Raw genomic sequence first — 15,151 nt, 5'->3', positions numbered from 1 at the left:
TTTCTTTTTTATTTTACTTGAAAATTTTACAAATTAGCACTCTCCCTCCCCCTTAAAAAAATTTCGTACCCATTAGCTCCCTTAATACACATTTTTGGCTCCGTCCCTATTCTAATAGTTTAATTTCATCTATTTGTTGATTTGAATCTAAAAATGAATAACTGGCATAGTACCCAAAAACAAGTTATATATGCACTACACTTAGCTTAATTGTTGGGATTTCAACCAAGTACCTTTTTTTTTAATAGTTATAAAAATATGAGTAGTTAATATCATTTTTACTTAGTTATTACTATCAATCCACTTTAAAGTCAGAATATGGGAATTTTAACAAACAAAAAAATTGTCTTTTATTTTATGATGGCAGGTATTTCTAGTTATGCCTTTTTTTTTTTATATTTATCTCATAATAACGACATATAATTTAACACTAGTAGAAGTTGAGTGAACAGTGATTTGCAAACAAACTTAAAAATTGGTCATTAAAGCCTATCGCTAAAAAATAAACATTCACATCCAAAAGTTTTGCTAGATTTCTATACCACTTGTATTTTTCTCCATGTAATTTCTCAGACGTGATATATACACTACACTTAGCTTAATTAGTGGGATATTTTGACCGGATTACCTCTTTTTGATAGTTATAAAAATATGAGTAATTAATATCATTTTCACTTGGGAAAATATCATGAGTGTCCCTCGTGTTTAATCGAAAAACGAGATTTATCCCCTCTATTTCTATAAATATCGGACATATCCCTTCAGTTTAATATAAATGACATATACATCCCCTAAAAAAATATTATATTACAAATATCATCCTTTTTTCATTTATTTTTTACAAAAAAATAATTTGAACACCCCAAAATACCCTTAATGAAATAGTTTTTTTTTATTTTCTATTCTATATACAAAAAATTTAAAATTTAAAAATTTCTTTATAAAAAGTTAAGGATTTTTTTTTTATAAAGAGAGATTTGAATTTTTTTTTAATAAAATAGTAAATAAAATTTATTCTATTAAGGGTATTTTGGGGAGTTCAAATTATTTTTTTGTAAAAAATAAACGAAAATGGTGATATTTATAATATAATATTTTTTTAGGAAATGTATATGTCATTTATATTAAACTGAAGGGATATGTCTGATATTTCTTAAAATAGAGGAGATAAATCTCGCATTTCGATTAAACACGAGCGACATTCCTGATATTTTCCCTTTTCACTTAGTTATTACTATCAATCCACTTGAAGTCTTATAATTCGTACGATTTAACACTAAAAGTGAAGTGAACATGAAGTGAACAGTGTTTGCAAACAAATTTAAAAAATGGGTCATTACTGTTTATCCCTAAAAAAATAGACAACTTCCAAATTTCGGAAATTAGTAAAAATTTATTATTTGCTCCTACGTCGATTTCTATACTACTATTATATTTTTCTCCATGTAATTCCTCACATGTGAATATAATCTTACCTTAAAAAAGAGTGTGTGGGTTCGAAAAGAAAAGTTGGAATAGGAAACAGTGTCCATTTCTCAAATTAATGCCGTTTTTAAACTTTTTACAAGGAACCCATTTTCTGTCGTTTTATCGGCGACGACATCATTATTCCATCGTACGCAAAGTCTGGAGTCCTCATTCTTGATATTTAAAAAAGTCAGGAGTCACGACTCAAGACCACGTGCCCATCTCTTCCAAACGAAGGAAACTTTCCTCATTCTTCGTAGGTCGATTTCATTTTCCAGTTCCCACATTTATTAATTATTGATCTTTCTGAGCTTTGTTTCGGAGTAACAATGGACGTCAGGGAAACCGTAACTAACCAAACCGACGTGACTTTGAGTGTCACGAATCATGTCCTCTCTACCGAAGGCAAGGATTCGAACGCGGTTCTGTCTCCGTCGTCGATCAACGTCCTTCTCAGCCTCATCGCCGCCGGATCGAGCGGTCCTACTTTGGACCAGCTTCTTTCATTCCTCAAATCCAAGTCCGCCGATCATCTCAGTTCCTTCGCGTCGGAGCTCGTCTCCGTCGTCTTCTCCGACGGAAGCCTCGCTGGCGGGCCGCGATTGTCGTTCGCCAACGGCGCGTGGGTCGAGAAGTCTCTTCCGCTCAAGAATTCTTTCAAACAGGTTGTGGGCGCTTCTTACAAAGCCGCTATTTCTCAAGTTGATTTCCAGACCAAGGTAAACGAAGATCTCCTCCTTTTTATAATATCTTGAAACAGACCGTCAAATTAGGTTTTATTGGAGTTTCTTAGTGGAGTTTAATTCGTTATTGTCTTGTTCTATTTCACTTTCGTCCTAGTGATAGTGATATGGTTGATCCATTTTTTTTTTTTTTTCCCTGAGCTATTTAGTGATAGTAACATAAACTGTTCCGTAAATTGACTGTATAATGAAACATAAACTACATCTCAACTTAGGTCAACCAAGAGTTCAATTGTCCAACAATTTCTAGTAAGTTATCAAGTAATGTCAATTCTATCGATGAACAAATTTAGAGGAAAGTAAAAACTTCCGTCTAAATTTTGTTTTGATCTTGAAGTCTGTAATTACTTCTCTCTATTGCGATGATGAATTATACAAATAAATCGTTTAGCATTACAATTCAATACTCGGATTGTAATCTGTTTGAATCAACCATTCAATTTGATCTATAAACCGTCAAGAAAACTTTGCTTTGTATCAAATACTACCCTGAAATCAGTTGTTTTCGCAGAAAGCTTCTCCGTTTCGTCCAAGTTCTGTAGTGTTTTGATGATAATTATTCTTGGGACGATTTCGTTTGATAAACTTAACTCGATAATACTATATTTCCGTGTAACTGAGTAATGAGTTTTCTCGACCGCGACGACAAATTTATGTCAAAACACTCAATTTAGTATCACGGTATTGCTCTTGATTGTTTTGATCGTAATTATTCTTCAAGGCTTCTGAGGTGACGAAAGAGGTGAATTCATGGGCGAAAAAAGAAACCAACGGCCTTATCGAAGAGGTTCTTCCCTCGGGATCGGTTGGCAGCTCAACGAGGCTCGTCTTTGCGAACGCATTGTACTTCAAAGGAGCTTGGAGCGAGCAGTTCGACGCTTCAAAGACCAAAGACCACGACTTCCACCTCAAAAACGGGACCTCGGTGAAAGTCCCCTTTATGACCAGCAAGAAAAAGCAACTCGTCGCCGTTCACAAAGGATTCAAAGTTCTCGGTCTTCCTTACAAACAAGGCGAGGACAAGCGCCGATTCTCCATGTACTTCTTTCTCCCCGACTCCATAGCCGGGCTAACGGAGTTGGTGGCCAGAGCGGGCTCGGAGTCCGGATTCCTCGGCCGTCATCTTCCAAACCAGAAGCTCGAGGTGGGCGAGTTCTTGATCCCAAAGTTCAAGATCTCGTTCGGCTTCGAGGCCTCGAAGATTCTCAAAGGCATGGGAGTCTCGCTGCCATTCTCCGACGAAGGCGATCTCTCGGAGATGGTTGAATCCCTGGCCGGGAAAAGCCTCTACGTCTCGAGCATATTCCACAAGTCCGTGATCGAAGTCAACGAGGAAGGCACCGAAGCCGCGGCCGCCTCTGCCGTGGTTATCCAACAGAGGTGTTTGCTCGTTGCCGAAAAAGTCGACTTCGTGGCGGACCGCCCGTTCTTGTTCTTGATCAGAGAGGACGTGACCGGAATGGTCCTCTTTACCGGCCATGTTCACAATCCACTCCTCTCGGGGTGATTAAATTCCGGTGAGAGAACAATTTGTGATAATTGTGTTGTTTGTATGGTACAATATGTATTAGTATCATAAAGCTAAGCGCTATACTATATGGAGAAAACAAGTTTAGCGTGTATTTGAAGAAACCCACTTACGTATTATGAATAGTTATGTGAGGGAAGACTTTTTCTGTGTTTGTGCAGATTTGCGTAAATAACAATGTGAGTTTTTGAGGCACATGTGACGTGTTTTCTGATCTCGGATTCTGCCGGGGCATATGCATCATTTATAATAACAAGATGGATTTTTAGGCCAATCTCTTCAGCCTTTTTTATAATCCATTATCCGAAGACCTCGGCATAGGATTCCCTGCTAATAAGAAGAATAGAGGATCCTGTGACTATTCATTAAAGAAAAACAAAAGGGAAATCTAGGTACTGATATATTTGATGATTGCTTAAAATAAAAATATTATCATTTATGCGAAAAATACAAGCATACAGGTGATACTTGTTATGCAAGTAATATGTTTATAAGGATCCACATGTATTTGACTCAGTCAATTCTTGTTCAAAACGGTTTTAACGTACCTCCATTTCTCGGTTGACCCACTCGAGGCATATGCATCATTTATAATAACTGGCATAGTACTCCAAAACAAGTTATATATGCACTACACTTAGCTTAATTATTGGGATTTCAACCAAATACCTTTTTTTTTAATAGTTGTAAAAATATAAGTAGTTAATATCATTTTTACTTAGTTATTACTATCAATCCACTTTAAAGTCAGAATTATGGGAATTTTAACAAAAAACAAAAAAAACAAAAAAATTGTCCTTTATTTGATGATGGCAGGTATTTCTAGTTATGCCCATTTTATATTTATCTCATAATAACGACATATAATTTAACACTAGTAGAAGTTGAGTGAATAGTGATTTGCAAACAAACTTAAAAATGGGTCATTAAAGCCTATCGCTAAAAAATAAACATTCACATCCAAAAGTTTTGCTAGATTTCTATACCACTTGTATTTTTCTCCATGTAATTCCTCAGACGTGATATATACACTACACTTAGCTTAATTATTGGGATATTTAGACCCGATTACCTCTTTTTGATAGTTATAAAAATATGAGTAATTAATATCATTTTCACTTAGTTATTACTATCAATCCACTTGAAGTCTTATAATTACGTACGCTTTAACACTAAAAGTGAAGTGAACGGTGATTTGCAAACAAATTTAAAAAAATCATTACTGTTTATCCCTAAAAAATAGACATCCGCATCCAAATTTCGAAAATTAGTAAAAATTTATTATTTGCTCCTACGTAGATTTCTATACTACTATTATATTTTTCTCCATGTAATTCCCCACATGTGAATATAATCTCACCTTAAAAAAGAGAGTGTTGGTTCGAAAAGAAAAGTTGGAATAGGAAATAGTGTCCATTTCTCAAATTAATGCCGTTTTTAAACTTTTTACAAGGAACCCATTTTCTGTCGTTTTATCGGCGACGACATCATTATTCCATCGTAGGCAAAGTCAGGACACGTGCCCATCTCTTCCAAACGAAGGAAACTTTCCTCATTCTTCGTAGGTCGATTTCATTTTCCAGTTCCCACATTTATTAATTATTGATCTTTCTGAGCTTTGTTTCGGAGTAACAATGGACGTCAGGGAAACCGTAACCAACCAAACCGACGTGGCTTTGAGTGTTACGAATCATGTCCTCTCTACCGAAGGCAAGGATTCGAACGCGGTTCTGTCTCCGTCGTCGATCAACGTCATTCTCAGCCTCATCGCCGCCGGATCGAACGGTCCTACTTTGGACCAGCTTCTTTCATTCCTCAAATCCAAGTCCGCCGATCATCTCAGTTCCTTCGCGTCGGAGCTCGTCTCCGCCGTCTTCTCCGACGGAAGCCTCGCTGGCGGGCCGCGATTGTCGTTCGCCAACGGCGCGTGGGTCGAGAAGTCTCTTCCGCTCAAGAATTCTTTCAAACAGGTTGTGGGCGCTTCTTACAAAGCCGCTATTTCTCAAGTTGATTTCCAGACCAAGGTAAACGAAGATCTCCTCCTTTTTATAATATCTTGAAACAGACCGTCAAATTAGGTTTTATTGGAGTTTCTTAGTGGAGTTTAATTCGTTATTGTCTTGTTCTATTTCACTTTCGTCCTAGTGATAGTGATATGGTTGATCCAATTTTTTTTTTTTTTTTTCCCTGAGCTATGTAGTGATAGTAACATAAACTGTTCCGTAAATTGACTGTATAATGAAACATAAACTACATCTCAACTTAGGTCAACCAAGAGTTCAATTGTCCAACAATTTCTAGTAAGTTATCGAGTAATGTCAATTCTATCGATGAACAAATTTAGAGGAAAGTAAAAACTTCCGTCTAAATTTTGTTTTGATCTTGAAGTCTGTAATTACTTCTCTCTATTGCGATGATGAATTATACAAATAAATCGTTAAGCATTACAATTCAATACTCGGATTGTAATCTGTTTGAATCAACCATTCAATTTGATCTATAAACCGTCAAGAAAACTTTGCTTTGTATCAAATACTACCCTGAAATCAGTTGTTTTCGCAGCAAGCTTCTCCGTTTCGTCCAAGTTCTGTAGTGTTTTGATGATAGTTATTCTTGAGACGATTTCGTTTGAAAGACTTAATTCGATAATACTATATTTCCGTGTAACTGAGTAATGAGTTTTCTCGACCGTGACGACAAATTTATGTCAAAAACACTCAATTTAGTATCACATACCCCGAAATCGGTTGTTTTGTCAGTATACCTTCATGGTATTGCTCTTGATTGTTTTGATCGTAATTATTCTTCAAGGCGTCCGAGGTGACGAAAGAGGTGAATTCATGGGCGAAAAAAGAAACCAACGGCCTTATCGAAGAGGTTCTTCCCTCGGGATCGGTTGACAGCTCAACGAGGCTCGTCTTTGCGAACGCACTGTACTTCAAAGGAGCTTGGAGCGAGCAGTTCGACGCTTCAAAGACCAAAGACCATGACTTCCACCTCAAAAACGGGACCACGGTGAAAGTCCCCTTTATGACCAGCAAGAAAAAGCAACTCGTCGCAGTTCACGATGGATTCAAAGTTCTCGGGCTTCCTTACAAACAAGGCGAGGACAAGCGCCGATTCTCCATGTACTTCTTTCTCCCCGACTCCATAGCCGGGCTAACGGAATTGGTGGCCAGAGCGGGCTCGGAGTCCGGATTCCTCGGCCGTCACCTTCCAAACCAGAAACTCGAGGTGGGCGAGTTCTTGATCCCAAAGTTCAAGATCTCGTTCGGCTACGAGGCCTCGAAGATTCTCAAAGGCATGGGAGTCTCGCTGCCGTTCTCCGGCGAAGGCGGTCTCTCGGAGATGGTTGAATCCCCGGCCGGGAAAAACCTCTACGTCTCGAGCATATTCCACAAGTCCGTGATCGAAGTCAACGAGGAAGGCACCGAAGCCGCGGCCGCCTCTGCCGGGGTGATCAAATTGAGGGGTTTGCTCGTTGCCGAAAAAGTCGACTTCGTGGCGGACCGCCCGTTCTTGTTCTTGATCAGAGAGGACGTGACCGGAATGATCCTCTTTACCGGCCATGTTCACAATCCACTCCTCTCGGGGTGATTAAATTCCGGTGAGAACACTTTGTGATAATTGTGTTGTTTGTGTATGGTACAATATGTATTAGTATCATAAAGCTAAGCGCTATACTATATGGAGAAAACAAGTTTAGCGTGTATTTGAAGAAACCCACTTACGTATTATGAATAATTATGTGAGGGAAGACTTTTTCTGTGTTTGTGCAGATTTGCATAAGTAACAATGTGAGTTTTTGAGGCACATGTGACGTGTTTTCTGATCTCGGATTCTGCCGGGGCATATGCATCATTTATAATAACAACTCGTAGAAAACACTTTTCTCAATCACCCCAAAAAATTATAATTAAAGTTAAAAGCCTTGAAGAACTCTCCACATGGAGCGACTGATCTATTATAATTTCAGTTTGATTTTATTTTACTACATTTGGTGGGTTTTTACTTTTTATTATTTATATAATAATTGACTAACAAACCGCACTGAAGGGAAAATAAATATATTATTATGGATCTGTTTACACTACTACTAACAATTCAAGCGGAACAATGCTTTTGTTTGCTTCTTTGTCGGTCATTTCTTGTCATTGTCTTTTATTTAAGATTGACCTTTATATTTTGTATTGTTTGCTTTAAGTTTAACATAGTCCAGTGTACGTACTCAGTTTATTACTTTTTATATGATTTATCACGTGACTGTGGCTTTGCTATAAAATTTAGTACCAATTATAAATAATGTTGCGGGATATTTAAAAAATTCCTTTTTAACGGTAGTTTCTGTCGTCTTTTATCGGTTCATTCTTAGTTTTTTTTTTACATTCTTGCTAAAAACAAAACCCACCGACCTGAAAATCTGAATCTTTGGTTCATAAAATTGCCTTTCTTTTTAGTTTTCGTAAAATCTTATAGAATTTCCCGAAAAGCATTTATTACACTGTTTTTTCTTGGCCTAATAAATGCTATAAATATTAGTTTGAAAAAAAATTAAATGTTGAGTGATAAGACAATTGAAAAAGACATCTTCATCGAGGTAATTTTGTTTTTTAATTTTTTTTATGGATCATTGAGGTATAATAAACAGTGAAAATATCTCACATCAATTAAATTTTTTCTTGGCCTAAATGCTATAAATATTAGTTTGAAAAAGAATTAAATGTTGAGTGATAAGACAATTGAAAAAGACATCTTCATCGAGGTAATTTTTTTTTTTAATTTTTTTTTAATGGATCATTGAGGTATAATAAACAGTGAAAATATCTCACATCAATTAAATTTTGTCACAACTCACAACAAAGTTCTTTTTTGCTTTATGTATATCCGTTTTGTGGCTTTTGTTCCGTGGGACCGTGGGTCAGTCTAAAGTTTAATTATTGCATCCGGTGAAAATAAAAGATGAAATAATTTCGTAAAGAGTACTTATATTATTATTACTTTTTTATTAGACATCATATATAACAATTTACTATATTACTCATATTTGTTTGAGAGTTACAATTTAATATATTTTGTTAGACCGCTTTTTCGATCCAGAGTCTCATCATTATCTCTCTCTTTTCACACCTGAGAACAAAAAGAAAAACATGACACGTCTAATTGATTCAGTTTTTTTAATTTAAAGTAGACTAAAATCATTAAATCTTATAAGAAAAAAGACACTGGACTAAATAAAGATAAGTGAGCTTGATACACAAACAGAATCCTTGACGCTCAAGGTTAAACTTAATTTCTATTTAAAAAAAAAAACATATTGCTAATGTAGAATTCATGATTAGAAAATGGAAAATAAAATCAATTTTCATGAAGAATCATCTTATTAAGCTGATAAGAAACTAAATTTTCCTTGGACTAAAAAAAAAAAAAATCATTTTTCCGAAATTCTCATAACTAAAAAATTTATTATACCCATACCAAATTTCCATTACGGTTTCTGACTTATGAGTTATGACTCAACTTTAAAGTACTCTTTAAACGACAAGATACAATAAACGTAGTCACTCTTTTGCCATTACACCGCACTCTAAAAAAGGGAAATCAAACAGAAAATAAACCACAACAAAAATATCAAAGTATTCGCATACAAAAGTTCAATTACATTCAGTCTATTTTTGTGTGGCTTGGTTCTGTGTATTTTATGGGTAGGAGATTTGGGCATAAATAGCTATTTAAATAAGCCAAATAAATGACTTGGACCGTATTGTACTCGTATATCTAAATTTCCTTTCTTGATAGTTGATTTGATTCAAGACAATTCTCTCTCTCTCTCTCTCTCTCTCTCTCTCTCTCTCTCTAGATATACCTCCTCTCTGAGGATTTCCAAGTTCTCTCTCTCAGAGTCTCTCAGACTCTCAGGTTGTTTATTCATTTACAATTATTTATTACAAAAGAGCAAAAACTTCTTTCACTTAGTTTCTCACACACACAAAATAGAAGAAAAGAAAGAGCTTTAGAAGGAACTAGAGGGGTAAATAAAGCGATGGGAGAGGGTGCACACTCCGCGCCGCCACAGGCCGTCCACGTGGCACCGCCGCCGATGCAGATGCCGATGGGAGCGGCGAGAGGTCCGACGTGGGCTCCGGCGGAGCAACTTCAACAGCTTCAGTATTGCATCCACTCCAATCCTTCATGGCGTTAGTCTCGCTCTCTCTCTCTCTCTCACGCAAACATCTTTTTATTAAATTTTGTATTCCACTTTGGATTTTACTTTCTGATTCAGATTACTTTTTTGAGGATAAACAAAAGAAAGGAAGTATTTTAATTTTATTTTATCCGTATTAGAAAAGCTATATTCTATGGCTATCTTTTTGCTTATTCTGCTGAAAAGATTAGTAAAGTTGAATTATTTTTTTCTTTCCTTTTTTTTTTCCTGTATGTTTTGATATTTTTTAGGTAGAAAGTTGTGATCTTTTATTATTATTTATTTATTTTCCTAATGGGCATCTAGCTGATTGTATGTCTACATCTTGGGCGTGCGGTTATGGTGGAGATAGTTATGACGTTTTCCTACTCCACAATTTTGCATATCAGAATTTTTTTTCTTTTCTTTGAAGTTCATCTTCAAGTCTTAATTCTTGCTGTTTTTAATTTGTGTCAATTTCGTAGCTCGTTGTTTTGATGAATTCAGCAGGGTTTTTTTTTTTTTTTTTTTTTGTGGGGTCTAACTTGTCTACTTCTTAGTATATTCTCAAGTCAATTTATTTAATTCTAAAGCTCAAGTCTTTTTCTTTGAATATGTTCTTAACAAGCCAACATTTTCATTAAAACATTTAAGCATATAAGCTAGTACTTTAGTAGTTGAAGATTTGCTAAGCAGTTAGATGTTCCAGGGGAAAATGAAGGCGAGAATATCATTACTAATATTGTTTAAAAGACATAAATTAAATATACTTGGACTAAGTATACCTGGACTGAAATTGATGTATATAAAGTTGTTAAAAATAGAGGTTTTTTTTATTAGAGATAAAGCACTATTTGATTATAATAGGGTGAGAGAAACTATTTGATTATAATAGAAAGCGAAACCGTATAAAAGAGTTTTGGGTTGGAGATGTCGTTACTGAAGAACATTCTAAGCTCCTTCTAATGTTTTAGAAAAGAATATACTCTATATCTGATTTTTGTTTAAATTTAATGGTTTTTATCTACAGCGATAGCATGCCTTTTAGCATTCCAACATTATATTGTGATGCTTGGGACTGTAGTCTTGATCACAAATATGCTCGTGCCTCGTATGGGCGGTGATAATGTAAGCCAATTTCTACCCCGGATTGTATATATTTTATTTTCCCGAGAGTGAAACAAATCCACAGAACTTGACTTTGACATATTACTGTGATGATTGTGTAATTCAGGGCGACAGAGCTCGCGTGATCCAAACATTGCTCTTCATGTCGGGAATTAACACTCTGCTTCAGACGATGATTGGGTCGAGGCTTCCAACGGTTGTGAGCGCCTCGTTTGCTTTCATGTTGCCCGTCTTGTCAATTATCAATGACAATGGGGAAAATCTTTCGGGACATGAGGTATATATATATATGCACATTGATTTTATACGGTAGAAAGCCTATATTACGTCAATGTGCTTAAGCGTACGAATTTCGTGCTTGAACACTTCTTGTAGCAAAGCATGACATAAAAAGGTTGTTAGTTCATTTGATTGTTTCTCAAATTAAGAGAGATTACATGTAGTTGTGCTTACTCTAGTTTCATTACAATTGAGATCTAATGGTGTTGATTGGTTATCACATCGATGATTTAGTAACTTGCAATCACGGTGCTTGCAGAAATTTCTCTACACAATGAGAACAATTCAAGGATCCCTAATTGTCTCTTCCTTTGTCAATATGATCCTTGGTTTTAGCAGAGTATGGGGTAACTTGACAAGGTACTACAACCCGTTTCTATTAATTTAATTATTTTTGTCTTCTTCTGATAATCCATTATATAAATATTATTGTAAAGTAAGCATTCCTGATTGTCACTATTCACGGTTTTACCTTGTAGATATTTTAGCCCTGTTGTAATCGTACCGCTGGTTACTCTCGTGGGTCTCGGCTTGTTTGCGAGAGGCTTTCCACTTGTAATCCCGCTAATCCAAAACCCATCTGTAATTAATTATAAAATAAATGAATAAAAAGTGTATGATACTCATTTTGTTTGTTCACACGCAGCTTGCTAACTGCGTGGAGATTGGCGTGCCGATGCTGATCATTCTCGTCGTGTCTCATCAGGTGAAACTTAAAAGCCTAATAATCTACCACTTGATCTCTCTCGCGAGGTTACTGTAGTAGTTAGCATATAAGTGTCTCTAAAGTCTCAACCTTTAACATTTTTCAGTATTTGAAGAGCATTCATCCGATAGCTCACGACGTGCTCGAGAGGTTTGCTTTGCTTCTGTGCATAGCGCTCATCTGGGTTTTCGCTGTCATTCTCACATCCGCCGGTGCTTACAACCACGCCAAGCTTCAGACTGAGAGAAGCTGCCGTACCGATCGCTCGTTCCTCATTTCGTCCGCCCCTTGGTATCTATCTCCCTTTTAAAACGTGGAATTTTTTTTTTCCATGAGTGAAACGAATTTCGAATGATTTCGAGAGTGAAATGAATTTCGCAGGATCAGAATTCCGTACCCGTTTCAGTGGGGCACTCCGATATTCAAAGCGGGCCATGTGTTCGGCATGATGGGCGCTGCTCTCGTCGCGTCTGCCGAGGTTTTAATCTTCAACCGCAATATTTTTTTTTATCAAATCATTTACGGGACCATGTACTGCAACTTTTTTTTTTTTTTTTTTTTTTTTTTTTGCAAAGTCTTACAAATTTACATTATTTAACCTGAAATTTTCTTATATATCTCCCTTACGTGAAAGGGTACACAATATTTGTTGACAGTGATATACCAGCAAAACACATGCTCGAGAATAAAAATTTCGAGAAAAAATAATAGGAGCCAATGTGTCACCACCCGTATAATGTAATGGCCTTGAATGGACCCTGAATAGCCTAACTGTAAACAACTTTTTCGTTCCGTGGATGGGAAAGAAAAAAAAAATTATATGTAGTGTATTATTTGCCCATCAGTTTTGGATATTATTTGCCCAACTTTTTTTGTGAAGGTGTTGATCTCTGTACTTCAACTTGATGCAGTCCACAGGAACACTTTTTGCGGCGGCTCGGCTCTCTGGAGCCACCGCTCCTCCGGCTTATGTTCTCAGCAGAAGTGTGGGCCTACAGGTTTGTTTATGATTTTTTTTTTAGTTCTGTGAATTCTTTTATATCAGACGGAAATCTGGATATTCGTTTACCGTCAAAAAATATTTATAAAATAAAGGCTCTAATATACGTCCAAATGGCAGGGTATTGGCATGCTGATCGAAGGGATTTTTGGTTCTCTTGTTGGAAATACTGCAGCTGTGTAAGTGATTATTCTGACCTCTTTAGGTTCGTTGGCCGATCTTTTTTTGCTTTCAGAAACTCTGATCATCTGCGAAACCCCAATGCAGTGAAAATGTTGGACTCCTTGGATTGACACACATTGGTAGCAGAAGGGTGGTTCAAATATCAACCGCTTTCATGTTCTTCTTCTCTATATTTGGTTTGTGATTTTCTTTTCTTTCTTTTTTTTATCCATATCGAATTTTCTTCGTAATTTGAGGTCACTAAAATCGAAACAATCCTAGGAAAATTCGGTGCATTCTTCGCCTCAATTCCAATGCCGATATTTGCCGCGATATACTGCGTTTTGTTTGGCCTTGTTGGTGAGTCTGGTTCTAAATAACAACACTTGATAATTCCCTTGTCTTCTTTCTTTGTTTTTTTTCCTCCCAACATAACAAAGTTATTTTTTTTATCGGTTTCCGCAGCGGCTTCTGGGATTTCATTCATACAGTTTGCAAACAGTAATTCGATGAGAAACATGTACGTTTTGGGGCTTTCATTGTTCCTCGGTATATCGATACCCCAATACTTCGTGTCCAACACAACTGGAGCAGGTCACGGTCCGGTTCGAACGAACGCCGGTTGGGTAAGTTATTATTCCCCAAAACCCCACTTCCATTTCCATTTCAAAACCCCAAAATCTTCAATTGACATTTATCGATTGAAATGACTTCAATTCGACAATTTCGTTATTATTTATTTTTTACAAAATCGATTTTCATCAATTGGGACTGCGGTCAGCAGTCGCGCTGATGTCTCCCAATGAGTGGAGCCCAGCTGTCCGGTGGGTCCCACATTTGCGAGACGAGAGCGGTTGGCTGACCGCTGATGAATAGAAGTGCTCTGTAATTAAATATTGATTCATCGGAATTTATTTTTGGTTTCGTGAAAAAAAAAAAAAAAAAGCTTGATCATAAATAATAAGTTATGGATGTTTACTTTTTTTTTTTCCCCGCACTGTCTCGACGGTTACAGTTTGACGACATATTGAACACGATATTCTCGTCACCACCGACGGTGGCGATAATTGTGGGGACGGTGTTGGACAACACGATAGAGGCGAGGAAATTGGATGACAGAGGAATCCCGTGGTGGAAGCCGTTTCAACGCAGAAAAGGTGACATCAGAAACGACGAGTTCTACAATCTTCCCATGCCCATCCATACCTACATGCCCACCAGATTTCTCTGAACCCAAAACATTGTAACTTACTTTTTTCTTTTAAGTTCTGGCTTTGTACATTATTACATCACCTATTCTCTCTTAATTTTTGTGTACTAATTTATGTGTACTAAAGAACTAATCTATGCTGTTGTGTATGGTATGGCCCATAATCATATGGAGAGGATTGTGTTATAAAAATCATAGTGAAATAACATTTGGTTGGTTTGCATTTGTTTCTTGTTTTTAATATAGTGGGGATCAAAAAATATGTACTCGGTCAAATAAATTTCTTATTTGAAAATGGACGATAAAGTACACCGTAATCCGAAAGACGACAAGAAAGCTGAAGTTTTTTTTTTATATATATATATATGAGCTTCGTTGAGTACACTCAGCGAACTCGGCTTTGTTTTTTTTTTTTTTTTTAAAAAAAAGTCATGATAGCAACTCTCTAACAGCAAATAAAAAAACCAAATTTGGTTAAAAAAATTATGTTGAAGAATTGTTAATTGCCAAACTAATTGGCGGTCAATAGAATTTTCAAGAAGATAGATAAGCCTCTCAAATTGGACGGTTCATGATTCATGAATGAATCTCAGCGATTGCCTACTTTTTCATTCTTAAAGATATATTTCAATCCAATTGTGTGTGAACTGTGGGAAATATATACAAAAATTGACTAAAGAACCTTCGATAGCTATTTCCTACTAGTACTACGCGTTTTCATTCATTTCACTTTCACTATATCCGCGT

The 15,151-nt window shown here is 36.3% G+C and overlaps 3 protein-coding genes across 3 annotated transcripts; all 3 read left to right on the top strand.

The window, feature by feature from the left end:
* The first annotated feature begins 1,679 nt into the window (after window positions 1-1,679).
* Window positions 1,680-3,892, top strand: LOC149392195 (serpin-ZX-like). Its single transcript, XM_089620917.1, has 2 exons — window positions 1,680-2,186; window positions 2,932-3,892. The coding sequence occupies exons 1-2, from the start codon at window positions 1,797-1,799 to the stop codon at window positions 3,715-3,717; spliced, it is 1,176 nt and encodes a 391-aa protein (XP_089477043.1). The 5' UTR covers window positions 1,680-1,796; the 3' UTR covers window positions 3,718-3,892.
* A 1,350-nt stretch (window positions 3,893-5,242) lies between these two features.
* LOC149392194 (serpin-ZX-like) lies at window positions 5,243-7,510 on the top strand. The gene is made up of 2 exons (XM_089620546.1): window positions 5,243-5,762; window positions 6,550-7,510. Exons 1-2 carry the CDS (start codon window positions 5,373-5,375, stop codon window positions 7,333-7,335), a joined length of 1,176 nt encoding a protein of 391 aa, XP_089476672.1. The 5' UTR covers window positions 5,243-5,372; the 3' UTR covers window positions 7,336-7,510.
* A 1,833-nt stretch (window positions 7,511-9,343) lies between these two features.
* Window positions 9,344-14,629, top strand: PDE135 (Xanthine/uracil permease family protein). The gene is made up of 14 exons (XM_089619033.1): window positions 9,344-9,932; window positions 10,950-11,047; window positions 11,154-11,324; window positions 11,586-11,686; window positions 11,806-11,881; window positions 11,973-12,032; window positions 12,139-12,323; window positions 12,414-12,510; window positions 12,944-13,030; window positions 13,153-13,211; window positions 13,300-13,391; window positions 13,477-13,554; window positions 13,660-13,820; window positions 14,210-14,629. Exons 1-14 carry the CDS (start codon window positions 9,779-9,781, stop codon window positions 14,423-14,425), a joined length of 1,635 nt encoding a protein of 544 aa, XP_089475159.1. The 5' UTR covers window positions 9,344-9,778; the 3' UTR covers window positions 14,426-14,629.
* Window positions 14,630-15,151: the final 522 nt, after the last annotated feature.

This window comes from Urtica dioica, chromosome 7, assembly GCF_054948205.1.
Source record: "Urtica dioica subsp. dioica isolate 48M chromosome 7, U.dioica_male_clone48M_v1_H2, whole genome shotgun sequence".
In the NCBI taxonomy this organism is placed as follows: Eukaryota; Viridiplantae; Streptophyta; class Magnoliopsida; order Rosales; family Urticaceae; genus Urtica; species Urtica dioica.
This window is presented reverse-complemented; position numbering and strand designations above follow the sequence as displayed.